This window comes from Ursus maritimus, unplaced genomic scaffold (genome assembly GCF_017311325.1).
Source record: "Ursus maritimus isolate PB19 unplaced genomic scaffold, ASM1731132v1 scaffold_31, whole genome shotgun sequence".
Taxonomy (NCBI): Eukaryota; Metazoa; Chordata; class Mammalia; order Carnivora; family Ursidae; genus Ursus; species Ursus maritimus.
In genome coordinates, this window is record NW_024425675.1 from 9550660 (window position 1) to 9567128 (window position 16469).

At 37.8% G+C, this 16469-nt stretch overlaps 1 protein-coding gene across 1 annotated transcript in view; it reads left to right on the forward strand.

The window, feature by feature from the left end:
* Positions 1-16469, forward strand: part of GPR158 (G protein-coupled receptor 158) — a 434171-nt gene that overhangs the window by 288978 nt on the left and 128724 nt on the right. The window contains 1 exon segment of the mRNA XM_008709680.2: positions 13712-13780. Coding sequence (XP_008707902.2) covers positions 13712-13780 — 69 coding nt within the window.

Below are 16469 nucleotides of genomic sequence, written 5' to 3' on the forward strand. Positions count from 1 at the left end.
TTTAGATTTTTCTATTCTTTTGAGTGAGGCTTGGATGGCTATGTATTTCCCACTTAGGACTGCCTTTGCAGCATCCCATAGGTTTTGGACCATTGTGTTTTCATTCTCATTGGTCTCCATAAATTGTTTAAATTGATTTTTGATTTCCTGGTTTATCGAATCATTCCTGAGCAGGATGGTTTTTAGTCTCCAAGTGTTTGAATTTCTTCCAAATTTTTCCTTGTGGTTGAGTTCCAATTTCAAAGCGTTGTGGTCTGAGAATATGCAGGGGATAATTTCAGTCTTTGGTATTGATTGAGACCTGTTTTGTGACCCAGAACATGGTCTATTCTTGAGAATGTTCCATGGGCATTAGACTAGAATGAGTATTCTTTGGTTCTTGGGTGTAGTGTTCTATATATATCTATGAGGTCCAACTCGTCGAGTATGGCATTCAAAGCTTTTGTTTCTTTGCTGATTTCTTGCTTAGGTGATCTGTCTATTGCTGATAGTGGAGTGTTGAGGTCCCTTACTATTAGTGTATTTTTATCTATATGTCTCTTTATTGTGGTTAAGAGTTGGCTTGTGTATCTTGCTGCTCCCCTGTTGGGGGCATATATATTTATAATTGTCATATCCACTTGTTGGATACATCCTTTAAGAAAAATATAGTGCCCTTCTGTGTCTCTAACTATAGTCTTTAGTTTAAAATCCAATCTGTCTGATATAAGAATTGCTACCCCAGCTTTCTTTTGAGGTCCATTGGCGTGAAAGATGATATTCCATCCCTTTACTTTCAGTCTGAATGTATCTTTAGGTTCAAAATAAGTCTCTTGTAGACAGCAAATGGATGGATTATGTCTTTTTATCCAATCTGCAACCCTGTGGCGTTTTTATGGGAGCATTTAGGCCATTTACGTTGAGACTGATTATTGAGAGATATGATTTTAATGATGCCATGTTGCCAGTAAAGTCTTTGTTTCTATCAGTTGTGACTTTCTGTTCTGTATCACTCTTGGGGCCTTTTTACCTTTATAGAACCCCCCGTAATATCTCCTGTAGGGCTGGTTTCGTGGTTACGAAATTGATCAATGACTGTCAATTCTGGAAGGTCTTTATTTCTCCATCATTTCTGAATGACAGCCTCGCTGGATAAAATATCCTTGGCTGCATGTTTTTCTCTGAAAGAGCTTTAAAAATGCCCCCCCCCCACCCTTTCTCTCATTCCAGGTCTGTGTAGACAGGTCTGACATAATTGTGATACCTTTGCCTTGGTACGTGAGAAATTTCTTTGCCCTGGCTGCTTTCAATACTGTATCCTTGGATCTAATATTTGCGAAATGCACTATGACGTGACATGGCGTAGGTTTGTCATGGTTGAGCTTGGGAGGGGTCCTCTCTGCCTCTTGGACACGGGTTTTTGCTTCCCTTGCTAAATTAGGGATGTTTTCAGCTACAATTTGTTCAAATATCTCTTCTAGACCTCTGTTTTTTTCCACCCCCACGGGGATGCTGATGATTCTGACATTGGAACGTTTCATTGAGCCAGTAATCTCACGTAACCTACATTCGTGAGAATGGATTTTTTTGAGTCCAGATTCTATTTTAGCTTTCTCTTCTACTAACCCATCCTCTGATTCGCTGATACGTTCTTCTGCCTTATTCACCTTGGCTGTCAGTGCCTCTAGTTTTGACTGCATTTGGCTCATAGAATTTTTAATTTCTGCAGATTCGCTCCCATTTCCACCCTTAGAGATTTTATATTCTCATTAACATTTTCATTAATACTTTTTTCAAGTCTACACATCATCTTGACCATTGTTACTCTGAATTCCATTTCTGACAATTTGGTTATATCCATATCCATTAGTTCTGTGGCAGAGGCCACAGACTCATTGTCTTTTCTATGCTGGGGGGGACTTCTCCTTTTCGTCATTCTGCTGAGGAGAGGTTGCAGGGTTGTCCAGAGCCCAAATTATTGACTGGGACCCAGGCCGTGCGCCCTTTTTTTATAGGGATCCTAGGGATGTGGGCTTCTTGATTTTTCAGCCTGCCTTCTGGGGGAGGGGCCTGCCTCGCCGATACTCAGGCAACCCTGTGTGGGTAGAGTCTCCGTGTCCCCTGTGTGTGGGGGGAATAGGCACACTGTGAGCCGGTATTTCCAGGCTTTTGTTCTCTGGCGGCTTTCCCTGGCAGTTTGCTGTGCCTCTTCTGAGAGTCAGAGCAACAGTGGCCGAATCTCAGCCTCTGTCAGAGAACAGAGGGATCGCGGACCTTTCTCCATTGATGTTCTGGCCACTTTAACTATGATTCTGTTGGTGCCGCTCAACCCTGCAACATCCCGGATGTGCGCCCCATCCTCGGCGTCCCAGCCCTCACTTCCAGGGCCGGCCCATCTCTGTCCTTTGTGTTTCTAACACCGCCAGCCGTCAGCCGCCCCCGCATGCTCCCGGAGCTCCCGGTCTCAGTCTGGTTCTGGTGAGCGCACTGGAGCTCCGGTTTTCAGTCTGGTCGCGCGCATTCCCGGCTCACGGTCTCAGTCTGCTCTCTCGCAGGTGGCGGTCTGCAAGTCCGCCCGCTCCCCCGTGCAGGCGGCTACCGCTTCCCAGCGCCCCAGTGCGGTGGCTCCCTTCCCCTTCTGTTTATCTTCTGATATCTGTGCGCGGTTTCACGGCTCCCTGCTTCATACCTCAATACTCAGCGCTGGAGATGTTCATTTGTAGAGATCCAGATGTATCTTCCTGCATCTCAGGCTGATTCTGTGGATGTTCAGGCTCGTCTGGTAACTATCCAACTCGACTCAGGGGACTGGCTGAAAAAGGGGTCTCCTACTCCTCCACCATCTTAACTCCCTCCAATCAGAAGTGAAACTTTTGTGTTAATGTGGAGCATAAGGAACATAAACAAGTCTTAGCATTTTTAGACTATTCCTAATATCAGACAAAGTATGAAATGTCTCCTTGTTTTACACTTTGTCTAGTCATTCCATGTACTTCCAAACATGCTATAGAAGACAGACAATGTGTCAAAGACAAGCTTACCAGTTCTGAGCAGTTCTGTTCTTCTCTCACATTGTTTTTTTCTTAAACAAGGAAATGAAGAGATGTTGATGTTGTCTGCCTAATATTTGATGGGTTCTGTTGGCTGTCTGTGAGCAGTAGTTAACTTTATTTGCTTTTTGTTTGTTTGTTTAAAGATTTATTAATTTATTTTAGAAAGAAAGAGCATGAATAGAGGGAGGGACAGAGGAAGAGAGAGAGAGAATACTCAAGCAGACTCCCTGCTGAGCACAGAGCCTGCTGCAGGGCTCCATCCCAGGACCCGAGATCAGACCTGAGCCGACATCAAGAGTCAGGGCCACTCAACCGACTGAACTATCCAAGTGCCCCATCGGTGAACAGTAGTATTTTAAAGTAGGTACCCTGCAGATCACAGTTTTCAACATACCAATTGAAAAAGGAAAAAAAAAATTCTGAGATTAGACAGTGTTCAAATGATGAAGAAAGACTGCTGTGATCTGTTGCTACTTAGCAATTAGGTAAAACTGAGCAATGATTTGTGAAGTTACTTGAATTTCTACAAGTATAAAATACATTTATATTTAAAAAATGATTGATGTCAAACTAAATGATGTTTGAATTCATCTCTATAACAAAGACTGGTTGATTATTCAAAGACGGAAAGTGCTTTACCTTATTATCTTTTAAACTACTTAATATTTTATATTTTGTTATCACCGTTAGGATTCTTCATGAGGAGGAATTTATAGTTCTTTCACTTAACAACTTTTTATTTGAAAATATATCAATCTCAATAGCTTTCAATCAATAATAGAAATCTAAGTAAATGCCATATTTTGTTTCAATAATTTCATGCCACTTTATTTGAGGATGTACAGTAATCCTTCTCAAGGGGAGATTCTTTAGTTTGTGTACTTCACTTGTGTATGCTTTTTTGATACTTAGAGAATTTATCTCCATTATGTGAAATATGAATTGCTCTGCTTATTAGTATCGAAAGAAAAAGAGAATTGAAGTTTGCAAATAGATTACAGAGAAGTAAAAGCAATTTTTTGTAAGGAAACGATGGGAAAAATGGGGACAAATAAGGACATGATCATCTACATTTAAGGAATGCATTCTAGTGGCATCTTAGCAGAGGAGAGGTACTGAGAGGTGGGAAGAAGTCTGATATGAAGAGCTTTGGTATTAAGTTGTTGAGGACATAAGCACGAGGGATGAGCTTAGCTGAGTAAAGTGTATCCAAAATGCTTCCTCTCATGTATCTGTTAGTCTGCGTCTCTGCACTTGCTGTGATAGCAACTTTGAGCCATAATATCAGACAGTGAATTCTGAAAGATGAGCCATTTCGGGGGTAAGAGGGGGAAATACCTGTATGTGTTTACGTTATCTGAAATAAAGCTAAGCAAATGGGCAAGTATCTTATGTAAATCCTACAAAAGCAACTATTAGATGTTTCTGTGTCACAGTAATTGGTGAATCATAATTAATAATGAATGACTTATTTCTAATTTCACATCTATAAAATTATCACTGATTTTTTAAATTTAGTGTGCTATACTGTTTTAAAGAACATGAAACTATATATATGTTACTCTGGACCTTATTTTTGTGTAAATTAGTTGTTCCAAAAGTTCTTAAATAGTTCAACTACAAATTATCAAATTATGTGAAAATGGGCTTTCTTGTGAGCTTTTAGAAATTAGACATAATTCCTAGTTAAGGTAATATATCAATTTCTTCTAATGTTTTGCGTAAAACTGTGAAGAATTTTAAATTGAATAGTAACTTTTTAAATAACATTTGAACCAAACTCCTTACTTGCAATTTATTTTAAAATGCTGTAGTAGTGCTACATGTTTTTGTCATTATATCATATGTAATTCTGTTCCTTTGGACAAGAAAATGGCTGAGAGTCAGATTGGATGTACAGAAGAAATCATACTGACTTGGGAATCAGCAGTGGTAGATGATGGGGCCTTGTTCTGTCACTCATCAGCCGAGTGAGCTTAGATAGACTGTGGACTTCACTTTATCTGTCAATGAAAGATTGATGATGAAATACCATTGACTGAGTGTCTGCTCCATGCTGGGCGACATTATTGCCAGTTTTTACAACAGAACTTCAAGGAGGGGCATCACTGCACGCATTTTACATACAAAGAAACTCAGAAGGTTCAGCAATTTCCCCAAGATGACACAGCTAATAAGCGGCCAATAATGAGATTCCAAACCATCTGGATATAAAGCTCATGTATTTTATTCCATGAATTTAAAGTTCTGTGTGGTACTGTTTGAGAAGATGGCAGTGTAAGAGGATCCTAAGCTCACCTCATCCCTTGGTCACACCTAGATAACAGACATATCAGTTGAACTAACCCAGGAAATGAACTGAACGCTGGCCAAATAGACTGTTCACAGCTAATTGTAGGGAGGAGGCCATATTAAAAATGGTAGGAAGGTCAGAGTTCCAGTCAAAAACCAAATTGACCTGAGAGATTGACCACAATGGGGGATACCACAAGAATGGAGAAGGGAAAGGAATATATCCCACACCAGACACCGCAGACATGGGGGGCCTACACTGGGAAAACAAGTCCCCAAAACTTTTGGCTTTGAAAACCAGACAGGCTTAACTTCACAAGTTTTTACAATCAGTGGGGTTTAACACCAGGAACTTTAAAAATTAGCTAGGAGTGCTGGAGGGCAATAGGAAACTGAGTCCCCATGGTTAAAGAGCCAGGATAACAAACAGCACCTCTAAGATGCAGCATAGAAGGAACAGTTTGAAAGTACCTGGGGTATACAAGATTTATTTACTAGTCTCAAAACATGCACTGGTGGGGTAGGGGTCCTTATGAGACTTCTCCGAGAACAAAAAAGCTGATAGGTGCCATTTCTCTTCCGCCTGCCCAGCCTAGATACTAGGACACCTGCAGGATCCAGCAGAAACACCTACCTACTAGCTTGCTAACACAGCACGCCCTACCCCTGCATTCTTCTGTAGACTTCCCCCATCCAACCCACACCACTGTGTAGGGGTCCCTCCAAGCAGCACCTGACATGTCTCATTCTGCAAGCAGCCCTGACAGTGACCAGCATCACTCCAAAGGGACTTTTGCCCTGTGGGAGATAACCACATATACCAGTTCAACTACAACCCCAGCAATGGGCTGGGAGCAGACAACTGATCTGATTGCTGGCTCTGCCTACCAATAAAAGCCTCTCAGGAGACAACACAGGAAGAGCATCCTACAGTTCCCTGTGACCCCAGTACTAGACTGAAGGCAGCATCTGGTCTGACCCAACTATAAGCCCAAGATGGCTGAAAACTGGCCATTTAGCAGCACGGGGACCAAACTGCCCACAGCAGGCAGAAAGTGCCATTGCAGATGACAAGACTGAAAGCAAATATGTCTCAACCACAATGGTAGGGTGCATACAACATACTTAGGAGACACTGCTGAAATGCCAGGTTCTGGTGAACAGGGGATACTGTGCTACAGGGCACCACAGAATCTCTTCTTCATAAGGCCACTACTTTAAAGATCAGGAGATGTAGCTGACTTTCCTAATGCATTGAAACAAACACAGAAAGTTGGACAAAAAGAAGAGTCAGAGGAATATGTCCCAAATGAAAGAACAGGACAAAATCACAGCAAAACAACTAAATGAAATGGAGATAAGCAATATGCTGGATAGAAAATTCAAAGTAACAGCAATAAAGAAAGAATCTTACTGGACTTGAGAAAAGAGTGGAGGATCTCAGTGAGACATTCAACAAAGAGATAGAAAATATAGAAGAGAACCAATCAGAGATGAAGAACTCAATAACTGAAATTAAAAGTGCACCAGAGGGAATAAGTAGTAGACTAGAGGAAGCAGAAAAATAGATCAGCAAGCCAGAAGACAGAGTAATGGAAAGCAACCAAGCTAAAAAGTAAAAACAGAAAAGAATAATAAAAAATTAGAAAAGGTAAGAGAACTCAGCTACATCCAGCATAATAATGTTCAGATTATAAGGATCCCAGAAGGAGAAGAGAGAGAAAAGGAGACAAAATTTTATTTGAAGAAATAATGCCTGAAAACTTCTCTAATCTGGGGAAGGAAACAGATATCCAGATTCAGGAGGCACAGGGAGCCCCCAACAATACCAGCCCAAAGGGGTCCACACCAAGACACATAACAATTAAAGTGGCAAAAAGTAGGACAAAGTGGGCAAGTGTATATACAATGGGAAAAAAGATAGTCTCTTCAACAAATGATGGAAAACTGAGAATGAAGCTGAACTACTTTCTTACATCATACACAAAAATAAACTCAAAATGGATTATAGACCTAAATCTGAGTCCTGAAAGCATAAAATTCTTAAAAGAAAGCATAGGCAGTAATCTCTTTGACATGAGCCATAAAAAAACACTTTTCTTAGATATGTCTTCTTTGGCAAGGGAAACAAAAGCAAAATTAAACTATTGGAACTACACCAAAATAAAAGGCTTTTGTACAGTGAAGGAAACCATCAACAAAACAAAAAAACAACCTTCTGAATGGGAGAAGATATTTGCAAATGATATATCTCATAATGGGTTAATATCCTAAATATATAAAAAACTTGGACAACTCAACCCCCCAAAAATAAATAATCCAATTAAAAATGGGCAGGGACCTGAGTAGACATTTTTCCAAAGAAGACATAGCAGGTGGCCAACAAACACATGAAAAGATGCTCAACATCACTCATCATCAGGGAAATGCAAATAAAAACCACAATGAGATATTACGTTACACCTGTCAGAATGGCTAAAATAAAAAACACAAGAAATGACAGGTGTTGGCGAAGATGTGGAGGAAAAGGAACCCTCTTGCACTGTTGGTGGAATGTAAATTGGTGCAGTCACTATGGAAAGCAATATGGAAGTTCCTCAAAAAATTAAAAGTAGGATTATCATATGATCCAGTAATTCCATGACTGGGTATTTACCCAGAGGAAATGAAAACATGAATTTGAAAAGGTATATGCACCCCTATGTTTCTTGCAACATTATTTAAAATAGCCAAGATGCTGAAGCAACCCAGATGTCCATCAATAGATGAATGGAACAAGAAAAAGTGGTTATATATATACACAATGGAATATTAATCAGGCATTAAAGAGAATGAAATTTTGCCATTTTCAGCAACATGGATGGATCTAGCGGGAATAATGCTAAGTAAAGAAATCCAGAGAAAGACACATACCATATGATTTCATTCATATATGGAATTTAAGAAACGAAAAAAAAAAAAAAGAGAGAAAGACAAAAAAAAAAAAAACAGACTCTTAAACATAGAGAACAAACTGGTGGTTGCCAAAAGGGAGGTGGGGGGGATGGGTGAAATAGGTGAAGGGGATTAAAAGTATATTTCTCATGATGAGCACTTAATAATGTATAGAAGTTGTTGAATCATTATATCATACACCTGAAACTAATATAATACTGTGAATTATACTTGAATAAAAATTTAAAATAAGTAAAATAAATAAAATAAAACTCTCTTAATTGCTTTTATTTCACTTTAGCAATCTCTGTCCTGAACATATTCTGCTTTTTTTGTACCTTTTTCATTGCTAATAATTTTTTTGAAAAACCAATACTGATTTTAACCACATTTTGGGCAATTGTTCCCTGACAAATTTTTCTAAATCTGAATGGTTCTTCAATATTTCATCACAGATCTTCTAAGACAAAATAATTGCATGTAGTCTGTCAAACCAGATGTAGTCTGTTCTCATTTATTTATGTAACTGTAAATAAAATTATTAAAAAATAGCATCCTCATGTCTCTCAATGTTAGGATTCTCTTTAAGGCCACTTTTACATCTTGCTTCCAATTTGTTATTGTGTACTGTTTCATCAGGTGTTTGTTTATTTGTAATCTCCCTGTCCATGGATTTCTGTAAAGAAATAGAAGTCTGTTCTGCTAGCATGGCTAATTGTTTTTGTAAATGACACAGATTTATAGTGTTGGTTTATGATCCGAACTTAGGCCAGTTCATTCTTTTCAGAATCTAATTCCATTGCTTTATTATATTTTCATCATGCATTCTGAGGTACAGCTGTGTAAAAATACCTTCATGCTCAGAGGTTCCTTTTGTAATAGAAAGAAACTTTAATTGCTCCAGGACTAAAGAAATCAGCTATAATTCAGAATAGCTGCACTGTTCTAGCAAGATATACATTAATTTCCCCAATGGCTAAAAATGTTTTAGAAATATAAATGAAGTAGAATCAAGGAAATAATGACAAACCATTTTAATTGTTTTTTTAAAAATCAGACTTCAGCATTCTCATCACCTTACTACTTCCAGTGACTTAGCTTCCTTTGTTCGTCTACATCACGAACAAATCTTGTGACAGCTGCAGCTGTGCTTCATCTTATGCCTCTGTACTTTGCATCCAAGGATTAGGGAATTTAGAAATTGACTTTGACATAATTTAATAAAATTGGTATAATAAGATTAGCTCTTTTCTTTAGTATACAGGTTTGATATCTGACTGTTACAAACCTTTGTCAGTTCAGAAAGTTTAAGAAATGGGGCAGGTGGGATGGAGTGGAGTGAGGTGCAATGTACACACCTCTGTTGTAAACTCTGGGATTATATTTATTAGGCTTCTTAGATTCTAAATGAGAGAGTTAGGCCCCGTGATAACTCCCCCAGCTCTGTATTTACCTGTAAGTATCATAAAAATGCTGTTTGTTGATGGGGTGCCTGGGTGGCTCAGTCGTTAAGCATCTGCCTTCAGCTCAGGGCGTGATTCTGGCATTCTGGGATCGAGCCCCACATCAGGCTCCTCCGCTGGGAGCCTGCTTCTTCCTCTCCCACTCCCCCTGCTTATGTTCCCTCTCTTGCTGGCTGTTTCTATCTCTGTCAAATAAATAAATAAAATCTTTTAAAAAAATGCTGTTAATTTTATGCATCAGGTTGGTACTAAATAAAAACTTATTAAGTAGATATTAGTTGGGAAGGCCTTCGTTTAGACTTCTTGGCATGTGGTGGAACTTTCCAATAGTTGAACTATCACATTTTAGATTACCTTTCTTTAATTTTACTTAATTTAATTATTAAAATGCATATTACATAGCAATATATGACTACATCTCCAAAGAAATGAAAATATTTTTGAATAAGTTGATCTGTCCCCAAATCTGTCCATTTCTCCAGAAGAAAAAAAAATTGTTATCAGCTTGGTATGTATCTTCCAGATATGTATTTGGTATATTTATATATACCTAGAAAATATATGGTATTGACATGTATGTATGTGTTTTATATAAATAGCATATTATATATTGTTGATCCTCTTTCAGTAAAGTTTTTTCAGAGTTTCAGTTACCAATTCTGGTTAAAAGGGTTCCATACCACCATTTCTATCTCAGGCACAACTGTGAAGGAGGTGAAATTCTTCCTTGGGCTCTATTATTTTGCTCATTATATCCCTTACCCAACTTAATTTTTTTTTTAAGTTTTTATATTAATTCCAGTTAGTTAACATACAGTGTAATATTAGTTGCATGTGTACAGTATAGGCATTTAACACTTCCATACGTCATCCTGCACTCATCACAAGTACACTTCTTAATCCCCATCACCTATTTCACCCATCCCCTACCACCTCCCCTCTGGTAACCATCAGAGTCTGTTTCTTCGTTTGCCTCTTTCTCTTTTTTCCCCTTTGCTTGTTTGCCTTGTTTCTTAAATTCCACCTATGAGTGAAATCATATGGTATTTGTCTTTCCCTGACTGGCTTATTTCACTTAGCGTAATACTCTCTAGCTCCATCCACATCATTACAAATGGCAAGATTTCATTCTTTTTATGGCTGAATAATAGTCCAGTGTGTGTGTGTGTGTGTGTGTGTGTGTGTGTGTGCACATCTTCTTTATCCATTCATCAATTGATGGACAATTGGGCTGTTTCCATAATTTGGCTCTTGTAGATAATGCTGCTATAAACATAGGGATGCATGTATCCCTTTGAATTTGTATTTTTGTATTCTTTTGGTAAATACCTAGTAGTGTAATTGCTGGATCATAGGGTAGTTCTGGTTTTAACTTTTTGAGGAACCTCCGTACTGTTTTCCAGAGTGACTGCACCATCTTCATTTTTCAGTCCCTCCTCTTTCCTTCCTCATCCTATCACTTAGACTTCAAGGAAAAGATTTCTGTTCTTCACTTTAAACTTAAGTCAGCATGTAGCTTGGCACCAAATACAAAATAAAAGGCATCTCTCTAGTTCAAAGAACTTCCAGTACCAACAAGACAATGGGGAGATGTTTTAGGGAGCATGAGGTTTCTTTTTTGTTCCTGAAGTCCCACTTATTAGGTACCTACTCATTCTGTGAGGCCATGAAGCCAACTCAGCCCAAGAATATTTTGAAAAGAAAAGTGCACATTTTGAATAGATCTTCCATTTGATTGTGGAACCACTTGTTGGAATTCCAGTTAATGATTTGAAATTATGGGCTCCTCTGCTCAGCCAGGAGCAAGGTAGTGAAGAGTTAAGAAGATTGCTCAATATTACCAAATGAAAAGGAAGCAGGTTATTTACTCTGAGAATATATGCTCCACTACCACTGTTATGTGGTAATAATGGTTGTAACGCAGCTAAGAAACTACTGCCCCCCCCCAAAAAGAACTCTTGGGTTCTCTACCCCCACTTTTGGCTCTTCTGAGGTCATTTGGATCCCAAGCATTTAAAAAAAAAATTGACTGCTTATTCTGTGGATTTCAGATTCACCATCCTAGTGCTGTTTTTTACTTTGACAAGTGCGTATCTACTTGCTAAGAACTGGGCATAATAGTAGCCATTTTGTATACTCTATATTTTATTAAAACCCTCAGATTTAATAAGGTAAATATTAGGATGCCCATTCTATAGGTGAAGACACTGAAATTCAAGGTGGCCTACTCAGTGATTATTTCATAATTCAAACTGAGCTGAAGAGAACTTCAAAGTCTGTCTTTTCCATTAAACCTCTCAGCTTTTTTTCATATCCCCCCTTTTTGAAAAACAATATTGCATAGAGGGGGTGCCAGGTGACTCAGTTGGTTAAACGTCAACTCTTAATTTCCCCTCAGGGCATGATCTCGGGGTCATGGGATCAAGCCTGGTGTGCGGCTCTGCAATCATCAGGGAGCCTGCTTGATATTCTGTCTCTCTCCCTCTTCCTCCTCCCCCCCAACCCTGCCCTCACACGTGCTCGTGCTCTCTCTCTCAAATAAAAGCATAGATTGTTTTACAAGCAGTCTTATATAATATTTTGGACTCTCACTCTTAGTGTCACCTTTTTGTAAAGTTTAAAAAATTGAGTAATCATAATTAGGTATGAGTGTAATTTGCCATCTTAGAAATTCCACCAGCCAAAACCCATCTAAAGGCTTGCTGATAGAAATTTTCTTTTCACTAAAAGCATCTGCTAGCTAAAATAAAGACCAACAGTGAGAAGCCACTTGAATAATCAAGTCTGTTCACTGACTAAACTTATTTCTCCATTGCAAATTCTTAGATTAATGAAAGCCTTGAGTTCTTTTGAGGGATCACATAAAGTATTCCTCTGTGTCTAACAATGTCCTAGCAGCGTTTTGAAGAGATATTATAATTTTCTTTCTCTGGCTGTCATTTATCTGACATTATGTGGGGTTTTCTTGTTTTGTTTTTGTTTTTATCTGACATTGTTTTAATGTAATGAACTCTCGTGGCTTGGGTTTTTAGCTTCTTTTTTTTGTTGCAAAGTCCGTTGCTACTACTTCAAATTATTTTCCTGTGAAGGTACTATATTTGCACCAACTGTAATTTTTTTACATATTTCATGTTGCATTTAGTGAAAACACAGGTACCTGTTTTTGTGTTTGTACTCTTAATTAATGTATTACTCTGTATTGATACTTGAACTCATTGAAGCAAAATTTTTTGTTAGAAGATAAAATTATTTGGTCTTTTATTTCTTGCCACCACTTCAGTTATTTTGCTTTGAAAACGTAATGCTCTTTGAGTCTAACAAAATATCTTAAGATTATTAAGCATATTTATGCATAGTAAACTTTAAATAATTAGGAAACTATACAAAAATCAACCTATTCTATTGAATTTTCAGTTAATAATTTAAGCATGTTCACAAGGGGAAATACATTTGTTATTTAATGTAGTTTATATTATTCACATAGTACAGCTCTGTGAGGTGAACGTGGGTGACTGTATTTTGACGTGGTGGGATATATATTACTGAGATGCCGACCTTGTGTTTATGTCTGTTTTATTCACCGAAACCATCCTGCAAGTATTGGTGAAATGGTTGAGGGTTAGCATTCCATATGTACTTGTGGTTGATGCTTCAGAAATACAAGCAAGATATTTTGTATCTGTGAACTTCTTGGATTGAAAGGATCTTCTAAAAAGTGTTCTCAGCTGTTCAGATTGTTCACGGATTCAAATTTTAGAGAACAAAATTCCATGAAGCCACTGGCAATATCATTAAGTCTACCACCACCTTTATAGTCAGTCTTTTTGCATGTTTCAGTTAAGTTCACTTCTGAAATACTAGCCAATTTTCATTTGCTGGTTGAGGCATTGTCACAATAGCATAAGTTCTTTCATTCTAAGAATGTAAATTAACAATGACCTTTTCTATTTCTTTTTTTTTCTTTTTCTTTTTCTTTTTCTTTTTTTTTAGAGCATCAGGGCATCGGGCCTTATCCTGTTGGAAACAATTCTTTTTGGGTCTCTGCTTCTATACTTTCCAGTAAGTAACATAATTGTATTTTAAAAATAGCCACTTGTTTTATTTTGCTCAGGCAGTAATTTTTATATGTGTGTGTGTGTATTTATAGATATGTGTACATATATGTTTATATAAATGTATGTGTATACATGTATGTATATTATAGTATATATAACTGTTCATATATATATATTACTTTTTTAATATATCTATCTATGAGTTTATGTACCCATATCTATATATAATAGACATATAAAGTAAAAAAGTAAAGTGCAGGTAATCATACTTTTCTTCCCAAATTTGTCAGGAGGGTTAACTGCTTAAGTGAGGTAACGTAAAAAAGGCATGCTTGATATGTATGCTTGCCATATACATAAACATATAAATATTGGTTTCCTTTTTCCCTCCCTACTTGAATTAAAAGCATGAGACACATCAACAAATTTGTGCTGAAAAATTCCAGATAGTTACATAGAAAAATAAACAAAATAAATGTATGTGTGGTATTAGTGGCATAGATAATCCTAGTAGACTATTCCTATCACACTAGCAACCTGTCTGTAACCACAAGGTAAGTACTAATTTTCCTAATTCAATTCAACCAACTTATATTCAGCAGTTATTGTGTGTTAAGTACTATGCTAAACTGGGAATTTTTTGTGAGTGAGAGAAACTTGATTTCTCTTCTCAGGAAGTTTACAGTTACAGAACAAGGTGAGTCAGTACAGGCAATTATAATATAATTGAAAAAAGCTAAGATGCTATGGAGGCAGGGTGCTGTGGAGACACTTAGGAAAGACGACCAACAAAGTCTAGGGAATAAAATATCACTCGACTGAGATCTGAAAGATGAGTAGATGTTGAGAAGAAAAAGGTAGGGCTTGCATGGCACCATGTTCTTTTACCTCTCACCTCACTAGCTGCTCCATTTCAGCCTTCTTTCCTGATTCTTAATCTTCTTTCCCACCTCTTAATACTTAAGTGGCTTAGGCCTCAGTCCTAGTGGAGCTTTTTCATATTCTACATTCTCCCTTGGTGATCTCATCTAGCCTCAAAGCTTTATAAATACTATTGATATACAATGACTTCCAAATTTATATGTCCAGTTTAAACCTTTCCCCTGAGCTCCAAACTCATATTCAATTGCTTACTTTACAACTCCATTTGAGGGTCTACCAGAATTCCCTATCATGTTCTTAACTGAGATACTTGATTTCCCACACCCTCAAAGTCAGTCTCCCTATCTCCATTGATGACAACTCTGTCCTGCTAGTTACTCAGGCTAAAACTTGGGAGTCATTCTTGACAACTTTCTTTTTCTCACATCCATCAGAAACCCTTCAAAACATAGCAAAAACCCAACCACTCCCTCTACCTCATTCAGTGTTACCATCCTGGTCTAAACCACAATCAGCCTCTTCTGGATTATTGTCATAGTCTCTCCCCCGGCCCCTATCCCTCCACACTAACCCCTCTGTGATCTATTTTCAAAGTATCAACTAGTTGTAATGCGCAAGTTAGACCATGGCACCCCTCAAAACTCTCAAAAGGTTCACAATTTTGCTTACAGTAAAAGCCAAAATTCTTAGAGTGAGCTCCAAGATCCAACGTGATTTGGATCCTGCCCCCTCCATTACCTCATTTTCTAACCCTCTTCCCCCACTCAGTGTTTATAAGGTTCTTAATTTTCCAAGTTTTCTACTTCTTGAATTATATTTCTCCTTAAGATAGAAATTTATTTGGGTATAATCCTTTTAACTTTTTCCATAAAATCATCCATATTACTGAAGTTGTCTAATTTACTACTATGGAGTTATACACAGTAATTAATAATAGAAGCAGTATAACACAAAGAGTCTTTATCATGCCTGGGACTGTTTCTGTATAAATGGCAAGTTATGTATCATGACATTATATCTTCCCCATAGAACTATCAGAAAGATGTTTAGCCAAAATTATACAATCACCCAATTAGGAAGTAAAAGACCCAAATGATTTCACTCATCTGAATAATAATCATCTGAATATCTGTTGTTGTAGTCACCATCACCTTTTTTCCTGAACCTCTGCTATTTTAAAATACATTTTGTATCCAGTAGCCAGAAGGATATTTTAAAATATAAAATCTAATCTGTCACTACTTCTATAGCTAGCTCCCAGTGTTCTTAGAATAAAGATCAAAACCCTTGATATGGTGTGTGATGTTATATATAGTGTTGCCCTTGCCCACCTCCCCAGCCTCATCCAATACCATTTTTCTTCTCACTTTCTGCACCCAGCTACTCTGACCTTCTTTCAGTTCATAAATGATACATAATCTCTCTCATGGTGGTATTAAAATGGTTCCCCAGAAATGTCCACTGTCCTAATCCCTGGAACCTATAATATGTTACCTTACATGGAAAATGGGACTTTACAGATGTGATGAAATATAGGACTTTGAGATAAAGAGATTATCACAGATTTGTAGATGGGCTCAAGGGTCCTAAGTGAAAATGAGAAGCAGAAGAGAGAGAACCAAAGAGAAAGTATGAAAAAGATTGGACTGGCTCTTGCCGGCTTTGAAGATGGATGAAAGAGGCCACAAGCCAGGGGATGCAGGCAGTCTCTAGAAGCTGGAAAAGGCAAGGAAACATTCTTCCCAAGAGCCTCCAGAAAGAACACCTTGATTTAGATCCTTAAGATCCATTTTGAACTTCTAAATTCCAGA